Below are 16,986 nucleotides of genomic sequence, written 5' to 3'. Positions count from 1 at the left end.
ATTTATCTTCTAATTCTTGGAAATGTTACACAACATATTACTATATGTAATTGCAATTTTATTGCTTTTACTATAAAATTGACCAATAACAATATTGTTTTAGATTTAGTTTCAAATATTGTTTTACCCTTACTAAAACATTAGTAATGTATGGAAGAGGAAAAAGGGTTGGCGAGATTCTCACTTCTCAGAAGTCTGACTATAGTCTCAGAATTCTGACTTTCTCACTTTCCCCCACAATTCATAGCCCTACGTCACAAAGTCAGAATTCTCACTTTAAATTCTGAGATTTAAGTGAGAATCTGATTTTAAAGTCAGAATTCAATGATTAAAGTCAGAATTCTCACTATAAAGTCTGATTTTGTGAATAAAGTGAGAATCCTGCCAGTTTTTTTTCTCTTCACTGGCCCTAATCCTTTTCCGTAGTAATGGCATTAGTATATGTACAGTAGATGTTTGTATACAGTATAATATATGGAATAAACATTTCCTTCATTGTGCACATACTAACCCAGAAGGAAATGATGATGATGATGATGATGAGTGTATTCACTTTTTTTTGACAAAAAAGACATGCAAAATGTTCTGTGTTTTAGTAACTACTTCCCCTCTTCTTGAATTTTAGATGTTAGCCTTTCAGCAGGAGTTGAAGACTATTGACGACCAATTTAAGGTGTTGAAAATGGTGGAATGTTCCACCAGCGGCGAATCTAATGACGATATTAATGAGTGTCATACACAAAGTTCTTGAGGGCACATCATCACAATCATGGCATAATAGAAATATTTGTAGTACAGTATAAGTATTTTTTTTTTAAACAATTATTATTCTCATTTTCACAATGGTGTCAATGTACCCCCTCAGCCATTTGGATTATGTTTGTATGTGAATGGACAGACAGGTGTTTGCGTTATGTTTGTATGTAAAATGATACACACGACATGGGTTTTAACATTCCCTTTAATTTATAACATCAAATGTAAAGTAATATTATTTAAAATAGAAAAATCAAAACATAGATCATGCATAAAATCTTGCACAGTCACTATATGGGTAATAAAATGTCTTCACTGATCATAACAAAAGAAAATGCATTTACACCAAAAGCTAAATAAAACAACTGCGTAGGAGTATGAAAATAAAATGTATATACTTTTTTGTTTTTTTAACAGGTGCATGAGTGTTTACAGCTACCAATGTAGTAGCATTATTACTGTGAGGATAAATATTTACATACACTCTATATGAGACACATATCGATTGCTTCAGACAGAATCCTTGTACAGTACTGTACTTCCAAAATCAGCACTTTTCAGAAGACCCCCAAACATTAATATTGCATTTTCAAAGCGAGCGAGCCATTTCCAATACTTAAGATTTGTCAATAAATTACACACAGATTTGTGTGTGTGTGTGGGGGGGGGGGGGGGGTGTACCGAATTGTGACATTAAATGTTTTGGCCCGACGCCAATGATAACCTATACTGTCTGTATTATTAGATTTACACATGACATACAACACGGTGTTGCCCAATGGGCCCTGGTCGAACTTGTCATCACAATAAAATAGAATGAAAATGTCAGACTGTCTAGATGTATGTTTGACTCTGTGTATCATTTATTGTGAACGCTGTTCTGCTGATGTGGTAAATTCAAGACCCCTAGACAAACCTCTGGCCGCCATGTTGGGGTTGATGTATTGCTTTGTTCCGGTATACTTACTGTGAGTACGGTGAGTGCTTGAATAGAAAAATCTGACAGTCAACATAAAAAAAATGAATAACTGTGGGGTGTTTGGTTGCTATAACATTAGTGGGATAGACAAAGTCTCATTTTGCCACCAATTTTAAATCGGGGCAAGAAGAGTGAACATTTGTTAAGCAAAAGACAGACTGTGGCTTTCACTAATCAGCAGAGCTGATCTCACTCCAGCCAGACACTCGCATACATATAAACTGTACATACTTTCATGCTTAGCAATGTTAGAAAATGCACATTACATACTATAGACATCTCAATTTTCAATGTTTACATATTTAGTTCATTCATCCTAACAAACACATTTATGTAATGTTGAATATTGCTTGATTGTTGCCACGGTATTATATTAAACACACATACATACTACACAGTACATAAAAAATGATAGCGTCCTTAATTACTTTAATAGCAAATGACTCACACCGTGCTATTATGTGGCCTTGAGGCTGGCCTATCCAAGAAGCCCAATGACACAAACATCTCTTAAAGCTGCTCAATGCATGAAATTGAATATTGAATGGCTACTGCCACATGTGGCTGAAAAATGAAACTGATAGTGTGCGAAATTCGAACCCGAATCCAACCTAAAAACTAATGGGCAGATGCTGGCAAGAGTACCTACTGTGAACAGCTAGGGTGTTAATCTACTAAATAGAAGATGTTTGAGTCATAAATGGTTAAATAAAAAAGGTATTGAAAATATATGTTTGCGCAAATTCCTCCATAGAGCAGCTTTAATGCTTTCAAATTCTAAACGCTGTTTTTTTTTTACTTACGCAACCCCACACGCTCCCTAATTGTATTATGAATGTGTTGAGCATGAAACGACTATGGCGGGATTACCACCTCTACATAGCTCTGCCATTATGTTATGTTTATATTATAAATTGATTAATGGGTTTTCCCTCTAGATTTTGGGCTGCTTATTTTGGGGGAAATGGAGGAAAATAATGAATTGCACCGCATCGGCCCCAAAAGACGCTGGCCCACCGGGCATATGCCCCCTTTGCCCCCTTTGCCAAAGGGTAAGTTCAGCCTTGATGATAGGTATGGTTTTAAATAAAATAAAATCATAAATATCTATAAATGTGCATAATTTTGGGCTCTTTTGATAGGAAAGACCCTAGACTAGAGAACACTACTTTATTGGGTATTTTTTTCAAGATAGTTGTTGACGGAGATTTCGGCTTGACTCGGCTCTAATCGTAACACACGAATCAGTAATACGGAAGTGTAGTCAAGTGAAAATGCGTTGCCGTCATCATACACAAGTGCTGAAGGTAGCCAGTGGCAATGGCACAAGCAGCTGGAGCATGCGAAACTAAACCACGACAGTCTACCGACCCCTCACTGTAAAGCAACATTGTGGATACATAGCAGGCTAATAACGCTAACACTGTGCTGGAAAACTAAACATTCCCCGTTAATATTTAGCAGTCGGTCTACGGGGCCACAGAGGTGGATGCACAGAAGAGACCGTGTCGGAGACGCTGTGTACCAGCATTGAGATGAGCTGCGAACGTGATAGCGAAGCGGAAACCGGGGTGGCTAACGTTAGTTAGCTACAAAAACGACCTGGACTGGATGTGAACCCTATCACCCCTCCAACATGAGAGGCACACGGTTTTGTTGGGAGCGGCGTGTACGAGGTGAGTGTCTGCGACTTCTCCTCGCCGCTGCATCCGAAGCGGCTCGTGACTCGGAACACCGATTGGTGTTAGCTAGAAGGCTCGGAGCACGTCAGCACAACATATTAGTTTGTTGGTTCGACTTTTATTTTCAGGACGCCAGTTGATAATTAGGTGTACAAATGCCTTACACTCGTGATAACATTTAACGAGCTCTGTGTGGCTTGTTTTTGGCTAGCTTAGCATACCGAATGCAAACGTTAACATTCGGGAGTCATCACAATCATGTCCGGGTGGCCTAATATTGACATTGTAACGTGATATGTATGTCAATTTCATTCCAGATAGATACTGTATGACAACATAGCAAGAGGCGGTGCCTGTGGTTATTAATTGGCTCTGCCACGGTGGGAGTCATATGAAGCATTTCTCTCCGGTGCCTCACAGCTGGTTTGTGGAGAAAGGCTGCTGTCTGCTTCTTGGCAGCACGTCTCCGTGGAAAGCATAAGGGAGTTTTGAAAGAGAATAGATAGAGTTTCAGCTGGTACAGTTTGAAAAGTAGCAGGAGTTCCCTCCCACTGCCCATCCTCCCTCTTGTTCACAGTCATCCAGCTCTTGTCTGCAAATCTGAACTTTCAACAGCTTTGCAAAGGTCGGATGTGCCATCTGTTAGCTGCTCCCAGGTCAGGTACAGCTTTAGTTTTGACATTATTGTTCGCTTGGATCTTGATTCGTATTTTATTGTGTTACTGACATTTATTAGCTTTCTAGTTTCTACCCCAACTGATTTATGTGTGCTGCTGGAGACAGTTCAGTTTGGCAAGCAGCTTTATTACATGTTGCTGATTTTGTTGGCTCGAAAATTAGTTTTCTTGACAAAAGCCCAAGCCTACCTAAACAACAACAACAAAAATCTAGACTTTCAAACAAAACTGCCAACGTCTTGAAATGCAGAAACATTTGTTGCTGTAGGGGTGTTTTTAGAAGTATTAGTGTTTTACAAATTATACTGTGACGTTGTAATGCAAATTAATGGATTGTTTATTTGTTAAAAACTATTGGGAAGAAGACCTTAAAAAAGTAATCACACAGTGTTTCCCACAGATTTGAAATCTACTTGGGTGGGTGCACTCTGGCTTGGACGGGAGGTGGGTCTCAGTCCTGTTACTACGTCTCCTCTAGCTTCACAATTCACAAGTGAGTGATGGTGAACTAAGGTTACATGCGGTATATCCTGCCACGTCATGTTTTAAATTTTTTTTTTAAATAATAATAATTTTTTAATAGATTTTCTGGAAAACTTCTTGGGTGGTGGCCAGTTTAGTTGGGTTGCCCACCCAAGTATTAACATGGTGTGGGAAACACTGAATCACATGCTAAATTGCAATGTTGAGGGGGGAAAACATCACTGTTAGATTATTTTTAAATATCGAACTTCAACCCAAATAACTTCATTATTTGTCAATAAATCTCCTCAACCCTTTCGTTTCATCTGCTACTGAGGGGAATTCCTTCTCTTATTTGCTTTCAGATAAACGTGATTAAATTTGGTAGGGTTCTCTAAATCAATGCGTCAAATTTTTTGTGACATTTTAAACTGTGTCACTTTCCCTAAAACTTTGACATCAATAGCGATTAGCAAATGTGGAAAATTATAAAATTATTTATGAGAAGAGCAGTGTGCAGAGCAGTAAGTTTATATGTCATGAAGGATTTTCGAGGCGTTTGAAGTGCTAAAGCTTTGTGTTTGTTTTTTTAGGAAAGGCTACAAAGATGGTGGCCAATTGTCACATTGCTAATTGTATAACAGCTTTAGAATCAATTATTCTATCCACTATTCCATCGATTAATCGAATAATATGACAACATTTTATTTTGCATTAAAGTGTATTAAAAGTTTACAACCTCTAGATAAATTCTAATGTCTGATTGAAACAATATCCATTAATTCTATAAAACGTTCAACCTGTTCACAGTGGCGGGGAACTGTATCTTATCTGACTTGGGCCGAAAGGTGGATATTCTTGGACTGGTTGCCGTCTATTTTCCTAACCACTTATTTCTCACAAGGGTCGTGGGGATGCTGGAGCCTATCCCAGCTGGCTTCGGGCAGTAGGAGGGGTACACCCTGAAGTGGTTGCCAGCCAATCGCAGGGCACACATAGACGAACAACCATCCACACTCACAGCCACACTAAGAGACAATTTAGACACTTCAATTAACCTACTATGCATGATTATCGGAATGTGTGAGGAAACTGGAGAAAACCCACGCTGGCACAGGGAGAACATGCAAACTCAACCCAGGAAGGCCCTGACTCGATCTTACGACCTCTGCACTGAGAGGCGGACGTGCTAATCAGTCAACCAACGCTGGTTGCCACTTGCCAGTCAATCATCAGGCACATTTACTGTACTGTAGTGACAGACCTCCCTGAGTGAGAACTGAACCCACACTGCCCGCACGGAAGTCTGCCGACTGAACCGTTTACACCACACCAGCGAGCTCAAATGATATTTCAAATGAAGTGATTAATTGATAACCCAAATCTCGGTTGCTGGGTTGAACTGTCACAAAAGAGTGCTGTTTTTTAAAAAAAATTCTGTTTGACATTGAAGTGTGGAGCCAGATCAATTGTTGAGTACCGTCAGGGTTAGGGAATCCATGTTCAGAGAGAACAAACCCTGAAACAGTTTGACTTTAACCAATAACCATAGGTGCTTCTATGAGCTCATTAATTCGACAGTTAAGTTGAAGCACCTGTGGCTAAAGCCAATCTGTGGAAGGGTTTGGACTTTCTGGACCAGGATTCCCCAACCCTGTGTATCGTGTGATGTGACAAGATGATGTTAAGGACCCCAGAATCACATATGTGGCACCTCTTCCCAGAAGACCCTCATACTGCTCATCGTAATTTTGCATGAGCATTGATTTACATTAAAATTTTACATTTAAAATTTAATTGTTCCTAAATGTGAACAAGCCATTCCTGGCCTAACATTTAACCACTGCTCACCTTCACACGTTCTATCTGTTACAGTAAAGTGATCTGTGGGCAAAATAGATTTCCTCTTGTTCCAAACCAGTGGAGAGCAGTTCACATCCATCCTAAAAAGATTACTGTGTGTCTATATTTACCAACACTAATTGGTTTAGAATGCTAATGCTGATGATCTCCTGTGGAGTGGTTCAAAGTGAGCCATAGGGATGTTCCACTAACCTACTACATCATCAGAATACATCATCATCTTCATCTTGTCGCAACGTAACTCTCTTCATGTTTAAAGACCATTTTTGTTCAGATAGCGTTAGTTGAACTTTACGCTGCAACTCTGGTTTTCACTAGGCTAATTTATGTTCGGCTATCTGTACTCTAGTTTTAAAGAGGAATAATATCTGAATTTAAATGCCACCCAAATAAGACCAAAAATAAGTAATGTCATTTAACTCATTTGCTCCCAAAATGTATATGTTCTATTTTAAATATTACCATGGTCCCAAAAACATATTTATACGGTTATTTATTTTTTATGCTAGAGCATACAGAAGGCTTTGATGCAGCCTCTGAACTGCAAAGAACGGTTGAAGAAATTGTAGTTATTACAAAAACGGCCAGCAGGTGGCAGCGGAGTATAAGGGATCAACCAGGGCATGAGTAGATGAGCACACTCATTACTCTGTCGAATTTACCAAAACTGTTTTTAGTTTGAAATATTTTGACAATTAGCATTACATTTTCCTTGCTGTCTTTCAATGTGTAGCTGTATAGTTCAACAGCCAAAAAGTAAAACTAATAAAAAAAAGGGACCCTTTGTGAGTCAATATTTATTGGTCACATGACCAACTTTCAATCGACTGATTATTTGTTTTGTTCCACTTTGTTTCCAGGATGATGGCCGAAGGATAATATACAAGGAGTTGCCTTCCCTCAACCCAAAGTGACCCAATTTCCCCCCATTTTTGTTCATCATTTCATGGAGTTGATGTATTCCAGAATAAGAGTGTATGAATTTGATTGTTCTGTTCTCCTTGGGGCACCCTCTTCAAAAGACGACAGGGTTAGTCTTTAGTTTGGTATGATGTGATCAGACATTAATATCTGTCCAACAAAGCTTTCCGCTTGGATCGGAAGGACTCCGTCTTTGGTTCCAATACGTGTTCCCTGGCTTTGTCCTTTTCCACAACCTGCCCCTATAGTGTTTGTAGGCCATGGTTCGAAAGAAAGGTTCCCTTATACTATGTGGTGCTTTTCTGTTTGTTGCGTGGAATGCTTTGCTCTTACTTTACCTTTGGGGACGCCCTCCGATTGGCCGCCTTGGGGAAGGAGGTGGCGCAGAACCAGGAGGAAATGGGGAGTGGGGTCTGATCAGAGGCAAAGGAGGCCGACTCAACCTGGCAGGGGAAGTGATCCGGCTGGCAGAGGAAGTTGAAATTCAGCTTGAGACCCAGAAAAAGCTGTTAAAGCAGATTGAAAGTAACAGGGCAGCATGGTTCAAGCGGAAAGATGTTGGCAAAAGAGAAATGGCCGTTACCAAACATGTCAAATCAGATGATGTTCACCCGCCCCAAAAACCTCTGCTTCCTTTGAAAGACAACGTGGATACAAAGGATCAAACTCCAAAACATGTTCTGCAGTCTTTTGCTTCAGTGGCCCCAGATGCTCAGCACCAATCCAATGTCATCAAGACGCACAACACCGACAACGAGAAATTGTCAACTTTTGTTGCAAGCCCCAAAGTCGTCATTCCTATCCTTGTGATTGCTTGTGACAGAGTTACAGTAAAACGGAGTCTTGATAGACTGGTTCAGTACCGTCCTTCTCAAGAACTGTATCCAATTATTGTCAGCCAGGACTGCGGTCATGCTGAAACAGCCGGCGTCATTGGCTCGTATGGCAATCAAGTGACGCATATTAGGCAGCCAGACCTCTCAGATATCCGAGTACGGCCGGAGCACAGGAAGTTCCAGGGCTACTACAAAATTGCCAGACATTATCGCTGGGCACTTAACCAAGTGTTCAACACTTTCTCCCAGTCCACTGTGGTCATAGTGGAGGATGACCTTGAGGTGAGTTTTCGTCTGCTTCTGCTTTATTGTAGCTAGTGTGGTTAATCATAGCTCATCAGGTCCTTCTAGCCAGTTGAGTAGAAGCACTAAAGCCAAACGGTGGAAGGGTTTTTGCTTTGTGGACCTGGATTTGCCACCTCCTGTAGCTCATGCATAGTCAAACAGACTATGTCGTGGTATATTTTATTTAATGATCTGAAACTTCACCAAAAGTCACTGACCTAACCTGTAGCATGTGAACTTTGTCTTGATAATTCAAGGGTTGTCAACTAAGTCTAGTGCTCTCACTATCGACTATTTTTAGAATCTATCAATGATTCAATAGATTAATCAACTAATGTGATTCATTTTGGTTTTGCATTAGTGTATTTAAAAAAATGTGTTTTCCCCTAATTACTGATTATTAACCAGCGATTGATGTTTACTTCTTACTTTGTATTCGTTTAATGATTTTTTTTAATTTTATGTTGTACTGTGTTACCAGTTTGGTCATTGTTTTCCAAAGTAAAAACAGATGTTTGGAAATGTCTTATTTTGATTAAACACAGAAGAACTACAGAAATCAGTTAACAATTACTGTTGAGAATCAGAGGATTTGGCCAATTTTTAAATAAATAAAAAATTTGCTCCAAACGATTACTCAATTATTAAAATAGCTGTCAATTAATTTGAAAATCGATTACTTGTCGATTAATCAATTATTTTTGACAGCTCTCGTCTCACTTTCGCACCAAATTTCTGCATGGTCATTAAGTCATGACCCACAGTTCTAAAAGTTAAATTTATTTTCAAAAGTAGCAGTGAAAAAGTGTTCACTTGCTTCTAATGTGCCTTGTAATTAATTATCTACCAGTCCACAGTCTTGTCAGCTGGAATAGGGTGCTGTTCCTCATGGATAAGGTTTCACCTTTTAAAGTTCAGTGTTTGGTCATTAATATTAGGCCAATAGGCTTAATAATAATGTTTCCAGTGTCACATTAAAAAGAAAAAGAAAAAAAACAACTCTTGACAGTCATTTTTGTTCACAGTAAATGGGTCAGTATTCTACTGAAGCCTGAAATATAAACGTCAGATGTATTACATTTTGTGTATTTTAAGCCATCAAAGAAATTATGAAATGTTGATTTAGGAAAAACTAGACAATTAAAAAAATAATAAAAGCCTGTAGTACAAATTGAAATCTTAACATAAAGGATAACATTAATTAGCGTTGAAGTACCGTAAATGTGGGATCTAAAATGGTGTTTTCAAAACTTTTCATTTCAATAACGGACATGGGGGATAGTCAAGAATGTGATCAGGAGCCGCAGTTGCCCATCCCTGGTCTATCTCATTTTTTGTTAGTATAGTATTTAATTGCAGTGTACTCGTTTTACCTACTTCAAACTTGCATCATCCTGATGCAAGTTTCAATTATCTTTATTGCTTATATGTTCACGTTTTTGAGATATTCCCTTTTTTATCCCTTTGACCTACATCATTTGTCTACAGCTGTTTTCTGTCCATCTATTTTCTAGAATGAGATTTTCTGTCATGATGCCATCAATTAGCAGAAACTTACTTTTCTTTCCAAATGCGTGATTTAATCTGTTATTTTCTAGTTGTTTACAAGTACTTGGTCTTCTAATGAGATGGTATGGCTGCACAGTTCCGTTAAACAGCACATTTTGGATGGCCGATGACTTTAATTTGTCCATAATTTTGCAAACACTAACAGAAATGCAATTTTACATACAACACTTGTTTCATATTTATGGTCCTGTTTGTTTGCCTGGTAAGATGTTTAAATCACCCTTTTTTAAATGAAAGCGTTTTGTTAATGTTAGGACGTTTACTGGTTGCTAGACTAAAAGCTATGGTCTTATAATGTATCTTAAAATGTACAAAAATACATTTTTGTCATCACTATACTTTAAAATCTAAAAATACAGTACATATGTAAGTATTAGGGGTGTCAAAATTAGTGCGTTAATTTTAAGTTCCTTTAACGCCACTATTTATTTATTTTTTTAACGCGCGATTAATAACCAGCCCTTACTTGGAAAGCCTATACTGGTGGAATTCCAGTCGCATCAGACACATCCATGTCAAAATTTAGCAGTAGGAAATGTAATAATAATGCATGGTTTTGTGGAGACTAGGGTCAAGTTGTATTTTACTATTTTAAAAATGTGCAGTATTTTACAAGTTACTTCATGTTAAAGATTAAATAGCTCTTAATATGAAAAGAAAAATGCATTGAGCTGTCACTCTCTTACAAATACAATTATGCCATCTTGTGGTAGAAAAATGACCAACACTAGTCAATATCGCACTCGTTTTTTTACAGTACAGTACATCTTTTTAATTTTAAGTCAATTTTATGAATTATTATGAAATTACTGTATTAATGACCAAAAGATGCAGCCATATTTTTTTCCACTTTTATATTAACAAGAGTATGAAAACTTAGGAAGACATTTTATTGTACATTTAGAACATTTGCTATCAATTGCGAGTTAACTATTGAAGTCATGCGATTAATTACAATTAAAACATTTCAATCGCCTGACACCTAGTAAATATATATATTTGTATATGTTTCATTGCTTCTCAAATATATTTAATTTGAGGCATTATACCAGCAGGTCAGCTGTTGTCACACTCAACCTTTTTGTTGTTCTTTAGGTGGCACCAGACTTCTTTGAGTATTTCCGTGCCATGTACCCAATCCTGCGATCTGATCCGACCTTGTGGTGCGTGTCTGCCTGGAACGATAACGGCAGAGATGCCTTGGTTGATCCGTCCAAAGCTGGTCTTCTTCACCGGACAGACTTCTTCCCTGGACTGGGCTGGATGCTGCTTAAAGAAATGTGGGAGGAGCTGGAACCCAAATGGCCTTCTGCGTTCTGGGACGATTGGATGCGTTTGCCAGAGCAGCGCAAGGACCGCTCGTGCATTCGCCCGGAAATCTCACGGACGATCACCTTTGGCCGAAAAGGTGTCAGTTTAGGTCAATTCTTTGACCAGTATCTACGCTATATTAGACTTAACACTGAATTTGTGCCTTTTACCAAACAAAGCTTCTCTCATTTGCTTAAAGACAAGTACGATGAGAAGTTTATCAAAGAAGTTTACGATGCCCCACTGGTGAAGATCGAGGAGTTGCAACAGGGGGGAAGTTTAAGAGGACCCGGACCATACAGAGTCAAGTACTCAAGCAGGGATAGTTTTAAAGTCCTTGCCAGGAATCTGGGAGTAATGGATGACTTGAAATCTGGAGTCCCACGGACAGGCTACAGGGGTGTTGTCAGTTTCCTGCACCGTGGTCGAAGGGTGTTTTTGGCTCCACCAGAAGGTTGGACGCAATATGATGTCAGCTGGAGTTGAGACACTCCAGTCTGTAATAAATAAAATAAAATATAAAGTGTTGATGAGAAGAGTCATACTCTGTCTGCATCCTTATGGTCGAAGAAGGACTTCCAACAGCACACCAGTGGGAGTGGGAGCTGGCCTGTTTGCCAGGAAGCTTCTCAAATGAGGCGCTCACTCAGGATCAGCTAGCGGAGAGTTAAGTCTCATGAAAGAAAAATTCCACTCTTGAACACAGTTTAAACAGCTTTTGGCAAAGTGCCTTTTATTTTTTGACCCATTAGGTTGGGCGTAAGTTATAATTTGAGTATAAAAAAACTGTCAAATCCACATGTTCACAGCAGCTGTAAATAATCTTTGGCAAGAGATGACAATTTGGATTTGAGTCAGCCAGGAAGTTTCATGTTTCAGTGTCAGTGAAAAGAAAGTGGAAACCAAAAATTTGAAGACTTTTGTCAGCGTGCACATATGAAACTACCGGTAAGTGTTAAATCTGTGAAATAATCAAATACAGTACATATTTGCTGGAAAAACCCAGCAATGTCACCATAGATAGATAGATATGACGATGTTTGGCCTTTATGGGATAATGATGAAAACCTCTTCCTTGCAGCCAAATATAATCGAGCTGAGCTGCTGTGTCCCGGAACCCGAGTGTTGAAATGCAAGACTCATCGAAAAGTAATAAACTGACACTGAAGTAAATAATAATTTTATGAGACTCTTGAGGTAAAAGGAGGTTCCTTGATCAGTGCGTCAACTTTTATTACCTTGTCCAGTTCACATCATAAGGCCCGTATTCCACTGAGGGGAGAAAGTTTGCGAAGCTAGAAAAATGTTGATTTTTCGCCAGGGCTTGTTAAAGGTCGCAACATTCGCAAAACATCTAATTAATGTTTTTAATGGTAAAAACTTTTTTTTTTTTTTAATTAATCCCATTTCTCATCAGGGTTTGTTCAAGGACACAACGCTCGCTAAATGTTTGCCGAATGTTTTTTTTTCTTGTCAAAAGGAATTTTAAAACATGTTCAGAATTTCCTGTTGAATAAATTTAAAAAAAAAAAATTTGTATTAAACCATATCCCAGTGAGGGGCAAACATTTGCAAAGCTAGCGCATGTTGATTTCTCATCACGTTTCGTACAAGGTCGCAACATTGGCCAGATGTTTGCCTAATGTTTTTTCTTGTTGTAATAAAATGTTGTATTCCACTGAGGGGCGAACTTTTGTCATGTTAGCACATGTAGAGTTCTCGTAAGGTTTTGTTCAATTTTGCTAAACTCTAAACTCTGTGAACATTTGTGTACTTTTGTTTGTGTACAATCCCTGACAGGAGTGCGCTTTCACTGCATTCACCAACACTCTCAAACATTCACCCCTCAGTTGGACACGGGCTTTATCAGTGGAATAATTGCAATAACCAAAATATGGTATGTTTCCACTAAAAAATAGTACAGTTCAGTTTAATTTGCCACTGCAGTTTATTTCAGTAAACGTTTTTACTATTTGGTATTGCTGAGCTCATTTAAAACAAGCTGTCACATACAACGCATTGTGGTGTTTATTGTGAATTAACTGTCGATTGAGTTGTGTTTCTCAAATATACATTGCTGTGAAAAGATTTTTCTCTTGGCCCAGTAAAGCGTTCCTTGACATCAGCTTTACAACGCATTGTATTTTTATGGAAGTACAAAAGCACCGTTTATTTTTGTAGTCACTTTAATTTTTTTTTTATACTTTATATATATTTGTATATTTTACAATAATAAGATTAATTTCTTCTCTTACATACTGTCATAACTAGGGATAGACCAATTATCGTCCGGGCTGATTATTGGTGCCGATATTTGGCATTTTTACGAATCTGAAGGCTAATCAAGTTGGCATCTATCTACTTCCACATAATTCATCCGATTCTTGTCATTCCAATTTTTAACAAATTCCAAATATTCATGTCATTCTAGGTTCCATTTTTTGTATTCCAAATATTCACGCCTTACCCACAATTCCCGACTTTGTACCCTAATTTCCCCCATTGATTCCTAATGGCAGATTCAGCATTTCACATTTATATCATTTCAAAGTGACATTCAAAACATTCAACTGTTTCATTTAACTTTAGGGATGATGATTATTAGTTCACTCCCTACTTGATTCTTAACACCTTACTCCATTCTTTACTTGATGTTCACACCCTACCCCTTTTTTTGTTTTGTTTTTCTGCTATAATTTCTTCATTTATTCACGGATTTAAACCGTTCTAACTTTCAACAGTTCACCTCTTTCCAGGTCATTCTGCAGCATTCCATACCATTCAATATCATTCCGAATAATTCCACAGTTTTCATTCAGCCTCACAGCCTTCACATGCATTTTCTACAGAAAAATGCATTTTCTAGTTCTTTATCATTTTTAAATAGTTTTTTTTAACACTAATATTTTCTCTTTTACTGCAAATGAAATCGGCTTGACATATCTGTTATCGGCTTCCTTGACTACTAATAATCGGCATCGGTTTCGGCCTTGAAAAAAAACATCAGTCTATCACTAAAATCAACTCGTATAATGACTATCATTGGCAAATTTCTACTGCGAGGTGTCCATGTGGAATGCCAATAAGGGGAGTTGATTACATAAATAGAAGTAAAATTAAGTTGAATTTCCAAGAGAATTCAACCTAAATTTAATTTGAAATGGGTCAGCAGCATTGTAAACAGAAAAAAGTACTGAACTGTACTACTTTGTGGAAACGGTGTTTTATAAAAGTAACCAGTACTTGATGATTCTAGCAGTTGTGTAAATGCAGAATCTATGGCAGTCAAGGATGCAGGCTCAAGGATGGAATTTTTAGTTGTAGTTTTTGCTGCTGTTGCTTGAAATTTCAGGGCTTTTGTCCTGAGAGCACTTCCTGAAGCAAAACCTAGAGCTTAATGTACCAGTTTTGGTTTCCTCTGCTTCAAACAATGGAGAGAGATTTGTCTCAATTTTATTCACACAAATCTAGCCGCCAGATCCATAAGTATCGCTGTGATTTACATGTGTGGGTTTATACAGTGGTACCTCAGTTTGAACATAATTCGTTCCTGCGAAGTGTTCAAAGTCTGAATTGTTCAACCTCCGAAACATTTTTTTCCCCATAGGAAATAATGTAAATGGAATTAATCCGTTTCCAAGCTCCAAAAACAGAAAATTCCTATTTACAGTACAGTACAGTATTTAAACAATAAAAATACCTTACCCTACCTCTGTTGTGTTGTGATGGCATCAGTGGATGATAAATGCTATGTTAATGCTAGCTTTAGTTAGGTAAAGGTAAATTCCACTGATTGTCACACCCAACTAAGTGGGGGCGAAATTCGTTCTCCGCATTTGACCCATCCCCTGAGGGAGCGGTGAGCAGCAATGATAGTTCCGTGCTGAGTTTGTGTATTTAACATTGGGCATATTGTTAGACTACTAAGCGGTCCTTGCGTGCAATGTTTAACGTCAGGCACGTTGTTGAACAGCTAATGGGGGTCCTCGTGCCAGTATTTACAGAAGTAGTCATGGTAGTTACAACTGCGCGATAATCTTCTTAATTCCACTGTGGTTCGTAGCATTGTATGTTTTTCTTTGTTGCCACTGGCACTGTTGTCTTTCTTTGGGCCCATGGCGAAGAAAATTGTCGTGGAAAGATCAAAATGCACTCGCTAGTATGGAGCAACTCCGGGAGTATTCACGATCTGACTGGAAATGAGCAGTGCATTGGCTCAACTATCGCAACGTGAGCAATCGGCATTGCTCGGCTTTGCTCAGCGTCAATCTGCTACCTGTTTTCAAGGTATGTTGACTTAGCTTGCTTTGCTTGGGTGTTCGAACTCTGAAAATTAGTTCAAACTCCGAGGCATTTTTTGCTCAGATTTTTTGGTTGAAGTCCGAATTGTACGAGTTCCAAGACGTTCAAACTCTGAGGTTACACTGTATTCGTGGATCAGAAAACCGTGAAAATCACGAATGTGTTTTTGTGTGAATAATTTTGAGACAGATCTCTCCCTATATCAACTTGTATGTATTGTTCATTTCGTCTCTGGAAAAAAAACAAAAAACCCATGTGTCCTTAAAACTCTAAACACAATGACATACTAGTGCACATGCTATTTTCAGTGCCACATAATTTAATGTTATTTGAGAAGTAATGTTGTGGGAAAACATCCAAACTCTATGGCGCTGCTTTAAGTGGGTATTTTTGATTATTTAGTTTGGTCAAGTGTATTAAGATACTATTAGATTGACTGACAATCTTTTTGTTTGAAAAGGTGTCTACTATGTTGTCTTGATTCATTGTCTCTGTAGCATTTTTGATTAATTTCCCTTTAGCTTGATTTGTCAGTGTTAAGAGTGAAATAATTTGCATTCAACCACTTGAGACAGTTGACAGGATTTCTGTGTCTAAAGGCCACAATGAAGGATGAATTTGTAAGTTGTAACTTAACTGTTTTGAACTTGAAGTTTCAAACTTTTGCCAAGCAGAGTGATATTTCACCCTGACGCCCTGATACAGGGCATGTTCTAGTTTTCATCCAAACCATTGTTTTGGTCAACTTAGGTTTGTTGAAAAACCGAAATGATTGTCTGCTATATTTTTTTCTTTTGTTTCTGCTAAAAAGAAGAAAAAAAGAAGGCTGGTGCGTGTCAAGAAATAATCACTGTACTGTATTAAGCTTTGGGAGGATGTTTCCATGAGATTGATTGACATGTCTGGTGAGATGAAAGTACACTGCCTGTGTTTAGAACTTTAATACATCATGAATAAAATCAACTATTTTGATATTTGTGCAAATGTTTGAAACTGTCTTTTAATCCAGTTTTGTGTATGCGTACTACAGTACTACTAAACTGTGCTAGTAAGCGTCAAGATAGAAAACGTACCACAATATGGCTTGAAAATAGAACAACAACAAAACAAATGAGGTACAAATGTTTGGAATTAATAATTATTTTCTGGTACATTACTGATTTGCCTTTTTCATCCCCTAGGAGCTTTATTCCAGAATTTTTCCCAGGGGTTGTACTTGGGTAACTTTTTTTCAGTTGTAAGGTTGTTGTTTTTTCCGATGGGGAGAACAATGAACAGTAAACAGAACTTTGGCCAAAAATCTGCTTAGTTTCCAGTATTCGAGTAGCAGCAACTTTAGAATA

At 38.1% G+C, this 16,986-nt stretch overlaps 2 protein-coding genes across 7 annotated transcripts in view; both read left to right on the top strand.

Annotated features, from left to right (window-relative positions):
* The window catches only part of vars2 (valyl-tRNA synthetase 2, mitochondrial), a 29,064-nt gene extending 27,641 nt beyond the window's left edge, over positions 1-1,423 (top strand). For both annotated transcript variants that reach the window (XM_077549409.1, XM_077549408.1), the window contains one exon: positions 626-1,423. In XM_077549409.1, the coding sequence (XP_077405535.1) occupies positions 626-751 (126 nt within the window). In that variant the 3' untranslated portion in view covers positions 752-1,423. The remainder of the gene's footprint in view (positions 1-625) is intronic.
* Positions 1,424-2,987: 1,564 nt separating this feature from the next.
* mgat1b (alpha-1,3-mannosyl-glycoprotein 2-beta-N-acetylglucosaminyltransferase b) lies at positions 2,988-16,627 on the top strand. Of its 5 annotated transcripts, none has more exons than XR_013288856.1 (4): positions 2,988-3,411; positions 7,280-8,458; positions 11,126-12,289; positions 12,423-16,627. XR_013288856.1 is itself a non-coding variant. In XM_077548470.1 (4 exons), exons 3-4 carry the CDS (start codon positions 7,601-7,603, stop codon positions 11,825-11,827), a joined length of 1,560 nt encoding a protein of 519 aa, XP_077404596.1. In that variant the 5' UTR covers positions 3,522-4,073; positions 4,495-4,587; positions 7,280-7,600; the 3' UTR covers positions 11,828-16,627. The 5 variants fall into 5 exon arrangements, 4 of the variants coding, with proteins under 4 accessions (XP_077404592.1, XP_077404596.1, XP_077404595.1 ...); XM_077548470.1 differs by lacking the exon at positions 2,988-3,411 and adding exons at positions 3,522-4,073; positions 4,495-4,587 and having other exon boundaries at positions 11,126-16,627; XM_077548469.1 differs by lacking the exon at positions 2,988-3,411 and adding exons at positions 3,522-4,078; positions 4,495-4,587 and having other exon boundaries at positions 11,126-16,627.
* The last annotated feature ends 359 nt before the right edge of the window (positions 16,628-16,986 follow it).

This window comes from Vanacampus margaritifer, chromosome 17, assembly GCF_051991255.1.
Source record: "Vanacampus margaritifer isolate UIUO_Vmar chromosome 17, RoL_Vmar_1.0, whole genome shotgun sequence".
Lineage (NCBI taxonomy): Eukaryota > Metazoa > Chordata > Actinopteri > Syngnathiformes > Syngnathidae > Vanacampus > Vanacampus margaritifer.
The sequence above is the reverse complement of the archived record's forward strand: the minus strand, read 5'-3'. Positions and strand labels throughout refer to the sequence as shown.

Coding starts and splice junctions, on each gene's coding strand:
- mgat1b (XM_077548466.1), top strand. CDS start 7,601: ATGGTTCGAAAGAAAGGTTCCCTTATACTATGTGGTGCTTTTCTGTTT. Junction 8,459..11,125: donor TAGTGGAGGATGACCTTGAG/GTGAGTTTTCGT, acceptor GTTGTTCTTTAG/GTGGCACCAGACTTCTTTGA.